Source organism: Polypterus senegalus, chromosome 4 (assembly GCF_016835505.1).
Source record: "Polypterus senegalus isolate Bchr_013 chromosome 4, ASM1683550v1, whole genome shotgun sequence".
NCBI lineage: Eukaryota > Metazoa > Chordata > Cladistia > Polypteriformes > Polypteridae > Polypterus > Polypterus senegalus.
The window spans coordinates 179691686-179709245 of record NC_053157.1 but is presented as its reverse complement, the minus strand read 5'-3'; the positions used below and the strand labels follow the sequence as shown (position 1 = coordinate 179709245).

Genomic DNA, 17560 nt, shown 5'->3' with positions numbered 1-17560 from the left:
TAAAGCCATACTCAGTGTATTCATTAGATGAACGGTAAAAAAGTAAGAGCGAGGGAGGATGACTTATTGAGGCATGCAGGCTGTAGTCGCGTCAACTCTATCTGAATTTGCGATCACATTTGAAAAATATATCTTTTCAAGTTCTATTTAGTCCATATGTGTCAAACTCAAGGGCCACGGGCCACATCCGCCCGCGTGTAATTATATCCGCCCGAGATCATTTTATATACTGTATTATTGTTATTAATGGCCCGGTATATGAAGCGCTGGTAACACAATAAACTACAGATCCCATAATGCAGCGCTTCAGCTGCCTTGCGAACACTTACCGTTAATCAAGTCTAGCTTATGATGCTGCAAGTTATTGCGAAGCTAGCTCACACGATGCTGGAGAGAAAAGTTGATTCTGAAAATAGAGCCTTTAAAACCGATGGGAGGCTGAGTATATGTTTACTGAACCCGTGTGTCTCATTTGTGGAGCTAATGTGGCTGTAATTACAGAATTTAATCTAAGACGGCACTATGAGACAAAACATCAGGGTAACCTGAATGCAATGCAGAAGATACAGAAAGCAGAATAATTAAATAAGAATCTGACACTTCAGCGGACGTTTTACCGTGCACAATCACAAAGTGATTTCAAGTGAAGCTGCTTTTATGGGAGACACAAATGCACCAGTGCACCTTGCCCCACTTTCCCTGTTGCCAAGTAATGTTAAACCAAGTCGTCACTACGGTGTTCCCAAATCGCACTTTGCTGATAAACTGAGCGCACTGAGTTTGCACGGCGCTTTGGTGACTTTGAAGAACAAAAAGTACGTCTACATGCGGCTCGAACCTTGTGCATGTTTGGTAGCACATATCTGTGTGAGAAGCTCTTCTCAGTGATAAAGACTAACAAAACAGCACACAGGAGTCGCCTCACTGATGAGCACCTGCAATCCATCCTGAGAATCTCCACAACACAGAACCTCACACCAAACAGAAACGAACCTGTTGCCAAAAAAAGATGCCAGGTGTCCAGCTCTAAAATGACATATGAGCAAAGACAACTGAATGATTTGATTTGTTATTGCTGAAAGGAACACATTTTATTTATATTTCCAGGTTTTGTTATGCAGCATGTTCATATTTGAATTTGTATAATTTTGACAGGATATATTTTTATGGAGAGCAAAATCTTTTGGGATATTTAAAATCTAAGTTTATTTTTATATAAAATTACATAAGAGTAAAGAAATTTGAATGTTTGTTCTTTTAACATTTACTTTATTTCTAACTTGTATAATTTAGACAGGATATATTTTTATGGAGAGCAAAATATTATAAGTTGTTTAAGGTTTGAGTTGATTTATTCAGGAATAATATTCCTGTCTGTTTTTACCATTCCTACCAAAGATATTTCTGTTGACTAAATAAAAATTCCTTCTATTTAAAATTTAAATAGAACTTGAACAAATCGATAGTTCATAATATCCACGCATACTTGCGTAAGAGCGGGAGTTATCCGTTTTAACAAGCAGTATTGCACTGATCTGAAATAGCTGTGTGTGTATATATGTAGATATGTATGTATGTATATATGTATATATATATATATATATATATATATATATATATATATATATATATATATATATATATATATATATATATATATATATATATATATACAATATCACTCACAACAGTGACAAAACAATTACATTGACAATCATGTTACATTATTTTCAAAATGTTTCCTTTTCTTTTTCATTGCTTCTTTAACACACTACTTCTCCGCTGCTAAGCACGGGTATTTTGCTAGTTCAAGAATATAACCAAAGAAAAAGAAATCTGGTACGATGCTGATGCGACTGCTTTGGGTGGTGCAGTGGAAAGAAGTGCTGACTCATAATTAAGAGGTTACAGGTTCAGTTTACAGTTTTAAGTAGTGAGCTGCTCTTATTGTTACTATTCTAGAATAAAAACATACATTTGGTTCGAGTTTGTAAAAGCCGGTGTAAATTTAAATTTTGTAAAGGTTGTGTGTTTTATTTTCAGTATTGTTTTCTGTCTGACGCTCCCCCACCCCAAGTCTGAAATTGTTGCTTTCAAATAAAGACGTGCTATGACAGAGGTGAACTCGGATGAGGGTTCTAAATCGGAGAAAGAGAGCAGAATCCCTTCCCACAGGAAATGTCCACTCACACATAAGAACAATGCAGCTGCACCAGGTGTAAAGGTGAAAGATGGCACTGTTTGGATGCAGCAACAGGTTGGGCATCATCCTGCCTGTGGATCTGCCACACACGTCCTTCAAAGAAACAGCAGGGCCTACAGAACTTGCAAAGGTATCCTGGAAAGTTCCGTTTTGTGATTGTTTTGTGATGGTCTTTTATATGAAAAACATTTATATGTTACTTATATAAACACCACATTGAATGTTGTTTATATAGTACAGTGGAACCTCGGTTTACGAGTGTTTTGCAATACGAGCAAAATTTTTAATAAATTTTGACTTGATAAATGAGTGTCTTGCAATACGAGTAGTATGGATACACTTTGTCTGCTGAGCGTCATGTGATCACAACTGAGCTGATGGTTCTCTCTCTCTATCTCTCTCTCTCTCTCTCTCTCTCTCTCTCTCTCTCTGGCAATCGTCTCCTATTCTCCGTCTGAGTCTGTGTGCCTCACTCATATAGTCAACATCCGTACAAGCTTATACTGTTTACTACAGCATTGTGACTGTTTGTGTATGTGCGCTGTGAAGAGTCCCCATCTTGCTCCCCAAAACTCGAAGCTGAGTCTCAGTACTTTAACACCAGCTTTATTCAGCTTGAAACAGTAACAGCGCTGTTATTTATTGTAGCGGGATCTTTATAATGTTCCTTGTATGACCCATTGACGACAGGTGCTTATAGCATGTCTGCGATCTTTTTGGATGCGCTTATACGGCGAACTGCTACAGCGCTGGGAGACTGCGATTGCTTTGGGAAGTTCTTCCGCGTGTCGTCCCATTGGGTGGAATCCCACATGAGTTTAGAAACTCGCACCAGCCATGATTCTTTTTAAAGGTAAAGTGCAGGTTAATTTGTATTATGTATTTTACTTAATATTTTTTATTAATCATTTTTATATGATTAATAGTTTTGGGTTGTGGAACAAATCATCTGAGTTTCCATTATTTCTTATGGGGAGATTCGCTCTGATATAAGAGTGCTTTGGATTGCGACCACGTTTCCGGAATGAATTATGCTCGCAAACCGAGGTTCCACTTTATCTTTCTACAGCGTAAAGTCACAAGTAGACTGCAGAACTTCCTGTGTTTGATCGACATAGGTATGCTGACAAAGTACATGTGCAATGCCACTCCTTATTTAGGAAAAGATCGGTTACGTAAAGTGTGATGGTAGCTTCCACCTGCAGCTATAGATGCTTCCATACGCGAGCAGCTCTCCATGCTAGTGTTTAGATCTGGCAGTGCTATGCTGTCGGTGTATGTGCCCAAAAAATGAAGTCTGATTGCATTCTTGGTACCATTGCTCGTGTACACATGAACACATAACTAAAACTTTTTTCATGTTATAGTAATAATTGACAAAATGTTAACGTGACACGTATAATGTGTGAGGACTTAAGCCCAAATATCAAATAAACAACTTCACAAAAGACCTAACAAAACAAGTGCTCTTTTATTCAATAATGTAAATGAAGAAAAATAAATTGTTCAAATTACTAGGATTGAGATCCTAGTAAATGCAATCCTTTTTTGTTTTGTTTTTTTTTGTTTTTTTTGGAGACTTTTAGTACATTCACTAGGCTCACCTGCCTTTTAAGGCAACCGACTTTTATCCTCAATTTGTATGCGCTCCATGTGTACATCAGGCATGTAAGTGTAGGGAATGAGAACATCAAAGTGCCCATTCATAACATCTCCCGAAAAAGTTTTTTTTAATCCCCTCGAGTGCCTGTCCAAAGTCGTACAATGTCAGCCCGAATCTGTACCGCTAAAGACGGAGTTTCATGCGCTGAATAAGCTATAGATGAAAATAAGCAAGCTCATCTCCTCATATTTCCTACGCGGTGAGGCATTTGTACTCCATCAACATTAATTATTTCTGTTGAAATTTTGTCTATTTTTACAGTGCATCGCGCACAAAAGCAAGGGAACGATGGGAGCACCAGAACTCTGCTCACATCGTGTCACTTCGTGCCGCAAGTAGTAAGTCTGTGATAAGCGGGATACCGCTACGCTTTGCACTCACGGGACGGAAGGACAATCCCGATCGCTTTTATATAGTAGATTATCTCTAACCTGTTCTGCATGTGTATCGCGCCAACGTTTTTGAACCTCTTTATGACATTCTACTTTGTCATCTATGCTTTGTTTTTTGTTTCTGGCCCCAGGCGTGTTTAAATCTCTTGGCACAAAGTCTCGTCTCACGCGACATGAAATTATCTCTCTTAAAAAAGTCTTGTCTTGTCCCAGGATTTTTTTTTTTATATAATAGACCTGTTACTGGCAATATGTAAAAACTGAAGCCCAACTATTCATCAATAAAGGTTGACGCGTCACTTGGATTGTGCTGAGGTAAGAACTGCTGCCTCATATTTGAGAGTTTGTTTCATTTATTCATCTAAAATGCACATGCCACGGAGACACTATCACATTATTTTAAAAATTTGTTCAGATACAGTGCATCTGGAAAGTATTGATACAGCGCATCACTTTTTCCACATTTTCCTCTGATCATCCTTGAAATATTTCTGCAGCTTAATTGGAGTCCACCTGTGGTAAATTCAGTTGATTGGACATGATTTGGAAAAGCACATAACTGTCTATTTAAGGTCCTACAGTTGACGGTTCATGTCAGAGCACTAACCAAGCATGAAGTCAAAGGAATTGTCTGTAGACTTCCAAGACAGGATTGTTTCGAGGCACAAATCTGGGGAACGTTATAGAAAAATTTCTGCTGCTTTAAAGGTCCCAATGGGCACAGTGGTCTCCATCATTCATAAGTGGAAGAAGTTTGAAACCACCAGGGGCCTCATGTATAAACGGTGCGTACGCACAGAAATATTGCGCAAGACCTTTTCCACGTTCAAATCGCGATGTATAAAACCTACACTTGGCATAAAGCCATGCACTTTTCCACGGTACCTCATGCCTTGTCGTACGCAAGTTCTCCACTCGGTTTTGCAAACTGGCGGCACCCAGCGTCAAAGCAATGGTACTGTTTTTGTGTGATTACTCATTATTTTCATGACGCGGCTTTATAAATACACAGAAACTAACCGCATATTGTTTATTAGTGTAATGCATCTGATTGTAATTAACTTGTAACAATATAATGGTCCAGGGAATATCCATAGTATTCCAAATACCATAACTGCTTTAGCGTTGTTACTCTCACTTCTTCTTCTTCTTCTTCTTCTTTCAGCTCTTCCCGTTAGGAGTTGCCACAGCGGATCATCTTTTTCCATATTTCTCTCACTGCACCACTCGGAGTATTTATATCACTGTATCTGAGTGTGAATCACAGCAGCAGCTGATCGGAAAGAGAATTATCGGTATACGGCATTAAGCACACGCTGTCTCTGCCATGGCAAAACGTTTCAAAGCCTTTCCTGTATGGACCTCGCGGTTCAAAACAGTTTAATCCCAAGAACTTTAAATGCAGCCAATCAAGTGCTCCTTGTAGAACTGTTTGTACTTATAAGTACAATCACCCCACTGTAAACTTGCACTATAGTTATAATATCGCACAACCTGAGCCACTTTATAAAGCGCGTATTTACATATGATGACGATATCATTTTTAAGGTGAAATGCAGCAAAATATGTTTGTTAAATTATACAGATAAAACTTTAACTTCATTTAAATAATCTATATTCTTCACTGTGAGTGTCTTTAAGGATAGAATAATTACACATGTACTACGAAGATATTTCAATGTTCTTTAACGCGTTTTGAAGAATCGTGAAGCTTACAGATGGCTTAACGTCTATTACAGAGCTGATTGTATGGCGATCGGTTACTTGGGGAAAGAAAAGCACTGACTGCAGTGACGGCTACGCCAATATATATTGAATATAAAACAGAAAGATAAAATAACACCGCTAAAAACGCAGCGACAAAAGTTAAATGCTTGTGTCATGAGCACGAGGCGGCTAGTGCCTGCAACATACGTGGCCGTCCACCGTGCATGACATTGGCGGGCGAAGGAGCCACCGATTCTTCCTCTGCCCAGTGCCACCACAAGCTTAGAGCCCCTGAGTACTGCTGCAATAAAGTATTTCATCGAAGTGAAACATGTTTAATAACGTGCTTTAACTCCTATCATCATGAAAATGACATCACGTATACATCTCAGTATTTTAGTTATTCAGAGAGCTGTAATATCACGAATGTAATGGACTCTGTGTCCAGTTGGAGGAAGAGAGCCGGTTTAAGAAGCAAGTAGTGATTCACACACACAAAGCACATAGAAAATCAAATACAAAACAAAGCATTTAACGTGCTACTTTAATTACGATGTGATTTTAGAAACTGGTTAATTAAACAATTTTAAGATGAATTTTATGATGTTCTACTTTAATGACAAAATAAACTATGTGATTAAAGTGGAAGTGTCGAGATTGAAGTGGACATTTCGTGCTTTTTCCCCACCGTGTGGCTTTTTTCTCTGTACCCTAATAAGCTTTCATATGACACTCACAGTGGGCTTACAACTCGGCTTTCCACGGCGACTTTGATATGTGACTTCTTTTTTATTTCCGGCACACTGCGATTTTGTGGATGTGAGCTTTCATGTTTCTCCAACATGCTATGCCACTCGATCAACTTCCTTTTGTTGATTATACCACGGCTTATTTGAACAAATAGTATGTTTTTCCTTTGCCTCCACTTGGTATTCGCTGAAATTCTTATTTTCCCCGTGCTTTTCCCATTGTCTTTTCACAGAAGGCTGCGCTTAAGGGCGATTTATATTGATTTGCATATTCATATAGGCGTAATTCTGGGAGGATTTGGGGCGTTACATAATGCGCGTGCACGAGGGTTAGTTTTCACGGTGATCGGGATTTATGTAGCGGAAGAACGTGGAAGTTGGAGTACGCACAGATTCCTGCATCTGGATTTTTCTGTGCGTAAGCACATTTTGGCTTTTGTGCTTACGCCATGTTATAGTGCAAGTTCTACGCACGGCGTTATACATGAGGCCCCAGGACTTTTCCTAGAGCTGGCCGGCCATCTACACTGTGCGATTGGGGGAGAAGAACCTGATGGTCTCTCTCTGTCAGAGCTCCAGAGGTCCTCTGTGGAGAGAGGAGGACCTTCCAGAAGGACAACCATCTCTGCAGCAATCCACCAATCAGGCCTGTATGGTAGAGTGGCCAGACGGAAGCCACTCCTTCGTAAAAGGCACATGGCAGCCTGCCTGGAGTTTGCCAAAAGGCACCCGAAGGACTCTCAGACCATGAGAAACAAAATTCTTTGGTCTGATGAGACAAAGATTGAACTCTTTGGTGTGAATGCCAGGCATCATGTTTGGAGGAAACCAGGCACCGCTCATCACCAGGCCAATACCATCCCTACAGTGAAGCATGGTGGTAGCAGCATCATGCTGTGGGAATGTTTTTCAGCGGCAGGAACTGGGAGACTAGTCAGGATAAAGGAAAAAATGACTGCAGCAATGTACAGACACATCCTGGATGAAAACCTGCTCCAGAGCGCTCTTGACCTCAGACTGGGGCGACGGTTCATCTTTCAGCAGGACGACGACCCAAATCACACAGCCAAGATATCAAAGGAATGGCTTCAGGACAACTCTGTGAATGTCCTTGAATGGCCCAGCCAGAGCCCTGACTTGAATCTGATTGAACATCTTTTGGAGAGATCTTCGAATGGCTGTGCACCGACGCTTCCCATCCAACCTGATGGAGCTTGAGAGGTGCTGCAAAGCGGACTGGGCGAAACTGGCCAAGGATAGTTGTGCCAAGCTTGTGGGATCATATTCAAAAAGACTTGAGGCTGTAATTTCTGCTAAAGGTGCATCGACAAAGTATTGAGCAAAGGCTTTGAATACTTGTGTACATGTGATTTCTCAAGTTTTTTTTTATTTTTAATAAACTTGCAAAAATCTCAAACTTTTTACACGTTGTCCTTATGGGGTGTTGTGTGTAGAATTCTGAGGGAAAAATGAATTTAATCCATTTTGGAATAAGGCTGTAACATAACAAAATGTAGAAAAAGTGATGCACTGTATATTCAAGTCTTGGATGTAAAGTGGCAACATTTATGCAGATTTATGAATGGGGTCTGATTTACCTTTCTCTGGGCAGCATTTGGTGAAGGAGTTGAGGATCTGTTTTGAGTTGATTGTTCAAGAAGGGGCACAGCATTTGTCTGTCATTTTTCTGCTCGTTAAACAGCATAGCTCAGATCAGCATTTCAGACGGGTCGTTTGTGACATTTCTTCCTATGAATAGATGTTCTGCTCATGAATCGTTGCAGCCTCAAAATGTTAATCCATTATGTCGACCTTGCTCTTTTGCAGGTTAGTTCTAGGGCATTGGTTGCCTCAGAAACTGAGCTGAATTTGGTCAATTTTTTTTTTTCATTCTGTAAGAGACAAAGCCCAAACCCACACCAAAAAGCAGGATTAGTGAATTATTTGCTTTTTTGGTCTCTCAAATAACATAATACTGTCTTAATCTGTTCCTGAAACATAAGTTTAGTTAAATACCCTTTTTCTTATTCAAGATGTGCTTTTATCGTATATGCACACATGGAAAGTATCGGTGCTGTAGTGATATTTAGTAAGATGGCTAATGTTATCAATGCATGTGTAAGAAAAAGTGGAATTATGCAAGTATTTGACTTTGAGAAAAATTTGTGTGTGTCAGACATTTATTAACCCTGAAATAATCAACAAACTTAAAGTTCTTTGTTTTCTTTCATGTTTTTTTCTGAAAAGCATATTCGAAGAGGAGCAAGATATAACATTGAGCATTGTTTTCAATGAACATAGTGCAATGGCTCAAAGAGAAGAAAAAGCAAAGTATGACAAATTAAAGAAGTACTTCAGCTCTTTTCTAGAATGTCTTAAATTGTGGATGGCAGCAAATGACATGCTAGAGAAAGTCTGTTCTTTTCTGTCCATACTAGACGCAAAGACTTGTGGCAGCTGCACTTAGTACAACAAATGAAGCATAATTCAAACTGCAGGCTTAGATTTAAATGGAGAAATTTAGCTTTTATAAATGAAACTTGCACAAATAGAGTATTGCTGAATATGTTGTAGCTTTCAAACAGCTAGCAACAAATTATAATTGTGTAATTTGGACAATCCGGTAAGTAATTTTGTGAAGAAATGCAGAAAGACCTCATGTCAGAAATGAATTTAATCAGTGCTTGTTAAACAGCATTGGCTTTGATGGTTACCACTTAAAATTCAAAAGAACTGACTCACATAGTATATTTCTGCAGCAGGCAGTCTTTTCTGCGAAAATCTTCACCATCATTTAAACAGAAAAAGGGAAGAGGAAGACCAAAGAAAGGCAGCAAATGTTGTCATAGTATGGGGGAGAAACTAGGGACTTGGATGTGCAGTTTCAGTAAATGAAAATTCTTTATATATATATATTCTAAAATTGGTCATTCAGCCCACATATACAGAAACAAAAGAGTAATAGTGAAATGAATAAACTGACTTCAGGGACTACCAGCCTAGGAGTCTATGATGTTTGCTGTTTGTTGACAAAGTGAAAAAATAAAGTAGAAGTGGCGATGGAAGGAAAAACAATTGGCGATTCAAGTTGTTACTTGGGCCACTGTTTCTATTAATATTAGACTTGGTGTAAAAAGTTCATGTCACATAGGCCACATAAGCAGATTGTGGAAATGTTTATGGATTTAGGAAAGTGTTCAGGTGGAGAATAGATTGGTATATGCAAGACTGGTGGGGGCACTGCTGGTTGCAGATTTTTAAGTTCTACTGGGTAAATCTTTGTCAGTTCTAAAGCCCTGGAAAATAAACTCTATGATTCTAACTCTTGATTACTATAAATCAAGAAATAGGTGAGAAGCATTACAGTAATCAGACTTTCGCGGCTTCACTCTATCGCGTGTTTTATATGTAAGCATATCTAAATATATAACCCAGATTTTTTGCTGCTTCACGGGTTCTGCGGACAATGGCCCAGTTGATTTCATACAAGGGACGGTATTGACGGATGGCTAAGAAGCTAACCAATCAGAGCACGCAGTTAAGTTCCTGTGTGCTGAATGGCTCAGCAATGGAGCGCCGAATTCGATTCCTCGGCGTTAACCAGGAAGTGTTGTCTTGCTCATTCAGCATCAACGTTTTTCGCTGTGTAAAGAGTTAATTTTTGTGCTCTTTTGTGTTTATCTTTGTGCATAGTCAAGCCCTTCCTTATGGCTCCAAAACGATCTGCTCTTGCTACTGCTTCAGGGGCCGTGCCCAAGCTCCAATGGAAGATGTTAACGATTGCCAAAAAAGGTAAAAGTTTTGGATATGTTGAAGGAAGGGAAAAGCTACACCGCTGTAGGACACCATTACGGCATCAATGAGGCTACGATTCTTTTTATTTAAAAAGTAGGAAAGGAGTATAAGATCTATGGCCACAGTGTTCTTTTAACCAGGGTGCAAAATGAGTTGTAAGTGGATGTAATAAGGCAGTAGTCTGGATGGATTCTGCTTTAGGGATTTGGATTGAAAATTGCTGGAAGAACAACGGTGGTGCTACACAATCGCCTGAAGAGGCTCCTTTAGAAGCGCTGTAACGCTCTCCTTTGTTGTGCAGTAAAACTAAACTTGTCGTTATCGGACAAGTCATCGTGTCATTGTTGGTGAGTAACCATAATTAATTTTCTGTACTTCAGTACTTAGTACATGTACGTACGTTTAGTGTAACTGTACCCACATTTACTGTATACAATTTTTCACAGTGCGTTTACATACATAATTTCAATGAATCTTACCTAATATCTAAGAGAATACAAAGGGTTTATGCTGTATAACTGTGCGGGGAATATTTATAAACAGTGTGGGAGAGTTTATAAGGGCTTAAAATATATAAATATAAATAACCGTACAAAAATATGGTTTATACTTCGCGGATTTTAACCTCGCGGGGGGTTCTGGAACGCAGCCCCCGTGATTGAGGAGGGATTACTGTACTCGCTCTTACATTTCCTGGGGTTAAGCTGGTTACCAAAGTAGATTTGCCATACACATACTAGCAGTTAGAAATGGATGATATGTTAAAGCAATACCTCATAGTAAATACCCATAAAGGAAGTGCTATTCTGTTAGAACAGATTATCGTATGACATTTTCTGTGTACCTTCAATACCTTACTGTGTATTGGGCCAGGTTTAGTAAGGATTAGAACATAAAACCTGTTTTTTTGAGGACATTCTTACTACAGTTAATTAAAAACAGAACAGCAACATTTTACAGATTTTTGGATGCAGTGTTCTCAAGATGGAAACAGTCTATACTAATAAAATGCAAAGGACTGACTCACTCACTCACCCACCAACCAACTTCCCGTGTAGGTGGAAGGCTGAAATTTGGCAGGCTCATTCCTAACAGCTTACTTACAAAAGTTAAGCAGGTTTTCTACGCATAACGGTCATAACTGGAACCTACTTTCGTCCATATGTACAGCTATATCCAGCAGCTCGGTCACCGTGTGAGGTGGAGTTGTGTCCCGCAACATCATGCCTCCCACGTAATTGAGTAATTATAAGAGAAATATTCGCGGGTGAAGGACTGTGCTTAGCATATTCAGAAGTGCAGCTACTGTGGAAATCCTCTGACGCTGAACAAGCCTTTGTACACTTCTCAATAGGGAAAGCAAGGTGTAAAGCTTAAGTTTAAATTACGTTGATAGCCACGCTGCCGCTAAATATTCGCAGGCAAATCCACAACTTAATACCGGGAATGCCTGTTAAACATCTTAGATTTACGAGTACCAATTTGGGTAGTGATCACTTCGATGAATGAAACCTGTTTTTATAAAAAAAAAAAAAAACGCATTGTACAATTGAGAAGGCAGCAAAAGAATATGAAGCGAGTGACGCATACAAGTATATTCATGAGTTCAGCTACTTCGGGAAACAAAGCACGGTGTAAACCTAAAGTTTAAATTAAGTTCATAGACAGGCTGCTGCTGGCGTTTGTCATGCCCACGACGAATACGATATTTGCGAGATACAAGTTTAATGAGAAGATGCAGGGTTTAAACGAGATTTTTGATCACTTTGTAACAGTTTAAATTGCTGGTATGCCAAGTCTGAGCTAACATTAAATAAAGCCGTGGACATTGCGAGATCGCATGAGATGGCACAAGCACAGCTGAGAAGCTTCGATGCATGTACTCTGAGCGGCTCACATGAACTGACTTTGCAGGACTGGGAAAGGTTAAATTAAGTTCATAGACATGCTACCGCTAAATATTCACAGGCAAATCCACAACTTAATACCGGGAATGCTTGTTAAACATCTTGGATTCACGAGTACCGATTTGAGTAGTGAACACTTCGAAGAATGAAACCTGTTTATCTTTACAACGGTTGACAAACACGGAATATAACTTGAACACAACACATCCTCCAAATACAAACCTGATTGAAAGAAATAATGATAATCAAATCCTTCATGACAGCAACACTCATAGCAGTAACAAAACTATTACATTGACAATCATGTTACGTTATTTTTAAAATGTTTCCTTTTCTTTTTCATAACTTCTTTAACACACTACTTCTCTGCTGCGAAGCGCGGGTATTTTGCTAGTATGGAATAAAGGTGAAATGGGTGAAGTGTAGCTTTTTGCAAATTGACAAAGATGGCTTGCACTTCACTGAACGAGAAATGTGCTGTTCTTGATGCACTTAAACCCTAAAAGGGCCTTCTAAATTATTATGGATGGTTTCTGGAAAAATTGTCTACAATACTACAACCACTTTGGGTATTTGCAGAATGATAAGGTATGGAACTTTCCTTCAAAGTGCAGACTGATGTCATTCAGAGTAAACAGATGCTGAGAGCTGGTAGAGCACTAAATCAATATGATACCCAACAGACTTTGTTTAGTGTGAGATGCATCATATTATAGAGTTGACCTGGTCATCATGATGATTTCCTTGAATTCTATAAATCACACCCTGGAATCTATAGGATGGAAACTACAACTTGAAGCTGTTTATGGTCACCATAAAAGAATGATATTCTGCAGAATCCCACCAGCTACCTGCGAACTCCAGTATGGCTGAGAGTTTAAGTGGACTTTGTGGAGAAAGACTGGCAGTATTTCTTAAAATGACTATCTATTAGGATTGGGACTAGAATAAAGAATGGTACCAAAACATCCTCCGAGAGCAACTTCTTTCAACCATCCAAGAACAGCTTGGCAACGCACAAATGAACAAAAACTCCAGGCATTGATTATGCAAGAATGGGCTGTCATCAATCGGGATTTGGTCCAGAAGTTTATTGATACCATGCCGGGGCTAATTGGAAAGGGTCTTGAAAAAGAAGGGCCAACACTGCTAATATTGACTGCATGACCTTAATGCAGTTATCAATAAAAGCCTTTGGAACTTATGAAATACTTCAGTGTACCATAGAAACATCTGACAAAAACAGTGTAAAAACACTGAAGCTGCAAACTTGGTGAAAAACAATTTTTGTGTCATTCTCAAAACTTTTGGGCCCGACATTACTATCAGACCATTTTGCAGATGCAGGGGGAAGCAAAACCACAAACAAAATAGAAAAATTGGTCATTAGTGATAAGTAAAAAAGCAAAATGCATATAAAATATCATTGCTCTCAGTATTTACAAACTTTGGAACCGTGATTGTGATCGATCTCCTTGAAGGTGTGTTTTTTTTTTTTAATATTATAAACTAGGCACTGATCAAGCATGACTAATTGCATATGAATTCTGCTTTTCTCCCTTCCTTTATATTGACCCAATGAGCTGAAAGTTCTTCACATGGCTGCTATAGCTTTGTGATGTCACAGTGGCGACACAGAGTCATGGGTTGGGGGTGGTATGTCCATCTAAACTGGCTGCATGGTGAATTTCCACAAATTTTCATCTTAAAATCAATGTTTAATTTACTAGGTTTTCTCAAACCCCATCATTAAATGCTTCATATTAGGAGTTTCCCAACCCAGTCACTAATCACTTACATGCTTCTTTAACATGACTTACTTTTGCACTGAGAGGAACCTCAGACTGTGATTGCCGCACAGAATTCAGTATCAGTATTCATGATATTACTGCTCTCTGAATATTTAGAATGCGAAGATAAATGCTTTATCATATTCAAGATGAAATGCATTAAAGCATGTTTTAAACATGCGGGGGCACAGTGTGGTGTGACGGTAGCGCATCTAATCTAATGTGCAGTTAATCGTCTGTTGACCTTACAGTGGTAATGTTAAAACAAATAAATAAAAAAAAAAATTATTAAACTTAAATTTTAGTATCTTCTGTTCTCCTTTTTGCATATGTTAATATCATGTGGTTTTTATTTATTTTTTATTTTATTTTAATTATTTGTCTTTATTAACCAATATGAGAAGGTTCAGCCTGTTTGTCTTGATTGACAAATAATGAAATCATCCTGAAAAAGAGACCTTCTCAAATAAAAAACAAGGCTGTGGTGGGGAAAAAAACTATATAATAAGGCTGTATTTCATAAATAGATGATTTGATTTTTTTTTTACGGTTTGACTTTATATATAAAATTATAATCGCTGTACTTCTGCATGCCGTTATTTCATAATTGACATTTTATTTTAAATTTTGGAACAAAATTTTAGGTTGCACACGTTAGAGAGAGGGAGAGAGAATTTAGTCAGCCACCAATTGTGCAAGTTCTCCCACTTAAAACGATGAGAGAGACCTGTAATTTTCATCATAGGTATACCTCAACTATGAGAGACAAAATGAGGAAAAAAAATCCAGAAAATCACATTGTCTGATTTTTGAAGAATTTATTTGCAAATTATGGTGGAAAAAAAGTATTTGGTCAATAACAAAAGTTGTGTTATACCCTTTGGCAATGACAGGTCAAACGTTTTCTGTAAGTCTTCACAATGTTTTCACACACTGTTGCTGGTATTGTGGCCCATTCCTCCAAGCAGATCTCCTCTAGAGCAGTGATGATTGGGGCTGTCGCTGGGCAACACGGACTTTCAACTCCTCCAAAGATATTCTATGGAGTTGAAATCTGGAGACTGGCTAGGCCACTCCAGGACCTTGAAATGCTTCTTTCGAAGCCACTCCTTCGTTACCCGGGCGGTGTGTTTGGGATCATTGTCATGTTGAAAGACCCAGCCACGTTTCATCTTCAATGCCCTTGCTGATGGAAGGAGGTTTTCACTCAAAATCTGACAATACATGGCCCCATTCATTTTTTCCTTTACACGGATCAGTCGTCCTAGTCCCTTTGCAGAAAAACAGCCCCAAAGCATGATGATTCCACTCCCATGCTTTACAGTAGGTATGGTGGTGTTTGGATGCAATTCGGCATTCTTTCTCCTCCAAACACGACAAGTAGAGTTTTTACCAAAAAGTTCTATTTTTGTTTCATCTGACCATATGCCATTTTCCCAATCTTCTTTTGGATCATCCAAATGCTCTCCAGCAAACTTCAGACGGGCCTGCACATGTACTGGCTTAAGCAGGGGGACACGTCTGGCACTGCAGGATTTGAGTCCCTGGCGGCGTAGTGTGTTACTTACTGATGGTAGCCGTTGTTACTTTGGTCCCAGCTCTCTGCAGGTCATTCACTAGGTCCTCCCCCATGTGGTTCTGGGATTTTTGCTCACCGTGTTTGTGATCATTTTGACCCCACAGGGTGAGATCTTGCGTGGAGTCCTAGATCGAGGGAGATTATCAGTGGTCTTGTATGTCTTCCATTTTCTAATAATTGCTCCCACACTTGATTTCTTAACACCAAGCTGCTTACCTATTGCTGATTTAGTCTTCCCAGCCTGGTGCAGGTCTACAATTTTGTTTCTGGTGTCCTTGGACAGCTCTTTAGTCTTGGCCATAGTGGAGTTTGGAGTGTGACTGTTTTGAACTCGTTATCAATATAAAAAAGACACCTGTCCACAACCTCAAACAGGTGCCATTAATACAGGTAACAAGTGGAGGACAGAGGAGCCTGTTACAGGTCTGTGAGTGCCAGAAATCTTGCTTGTTTATGGGTGACCAAATACTTATTTTCCACCATAATTTGCAAAAAAATTCTTTAAAAATCTGACAATGTGATTTTTTGGATTTTTTTTTCTCATTTTGTCTCTCATAGTTGAAGTATACCTATGATGAAAATTACAGGCCTCTCTCATCTTTTTAAATGGGAGAACTTGCACAATTGGTGGCTGACTAAATACTTTTTTACCCCTGTATGTGTATATACATACATACGTGTGTGTGTGTATATGTGTATGTATATATATATATATATATATATATATATATATATATATATATATATATATATATATATATATAATACAGTACACACACCTGTATATATACAGTAATCCTCGACTTTCGCGGCTTCACTCACGGATATTATATGAAAGCATAATTAAATATATAACGCGGATTTTTCGCGGGTTCTGCGGACAGTGTGTCTTTACTTCCTGTACATGCTTCCTCAGTTGGTTTGCCCAGTTGATTTCATACAAGGGACGCTATTGGCAGATGACTGAGAAGCTAACCAATCAGAGCACGCAGTTAAGTTCCTGCCTGCTGAATGCAGTGTTAACCAGGAAGTCTCGTCTCGCTCATTCAGCATCAACGTATTTCTCTGTGTAAAGAGTTGTGCTCTTTTGTGTTTATCTTTGTGCATAGTCAAGCCCTTCATTATGGCTCCAAAACGATCTGCTACTGCTTCAGGGGCCGTACCCAAGCACAAACGGAAGATGCTAACGATTGCCGAAAAGGTAAACTTTTTGGATTTGTTGAAGGCTACGATTCTTTTTATTTAAAATGTAGGAAAGGAATACAAGATCTACGGCCGCAGTGTCCTTTTAACCAGGGTGCAAAACGAGTTGTAAGTGGATGTAATGAGGCACATATACATAAGCTATACTTTTAAACCCTATTTCAAACTACTCTTCGTGTAATGTGCTTTGTTTCCTAATACTGGGTTTGTATTTTTCTTTGTTCTTTTGTCTCCTTATGAAGGCCATTCTACCTCCTGCTCCCAGAATTCCAGATTGCATCAAAGGAGGAATTCATGGTCCAGACATGAAGATAAAAAACCTTCAGAGGTTGGTTTTTGGTTTTTCTATATTTGCAAAACTGTTTGTGTGTATATCTGTCTGTCTGTCAGTCAAATGGAAACATTTTTATAATCCTCTTAATTAGGAGTAGACTAAAGCACCTTAAACTTTTTGAGTTGAGTATATACATTACTGTGCAAAAGTTTTAGGCATGTGTGGGGAAAAAAAAATGCTGTTTCATGGCAAGATTGAGCACAGCAACAAGACAGAAGGTAGTTATACTGCATCAGCA

At 38.9% G+C, this 17560-nt stretch overlaps 1 protein-coding gene across 6 annotated transcripts in view; it reads left to right on the top strand.

The window, feature by feature from the left end:
• Positions 1–17560, top strand: part of jade1 (jade family PHD finger 1) — a 153237-nt gene that overhangs the window by 53525 nt on the left and 82152 nt on the right. For all 6 annotated transcript variants that reach the window (XM_039751697.1, XM_039751692.1, XM_039751693.1 and 3 more), the window contains exon 4: positions 17231–17316. In XM_039751697.1, the coding sequence (XP_039607631.1) occupies positions 17231–17316 (86 nt within the window). The remainder of the gene's footprint in view (positions 1–17230; positions 17317–17560) is intronic.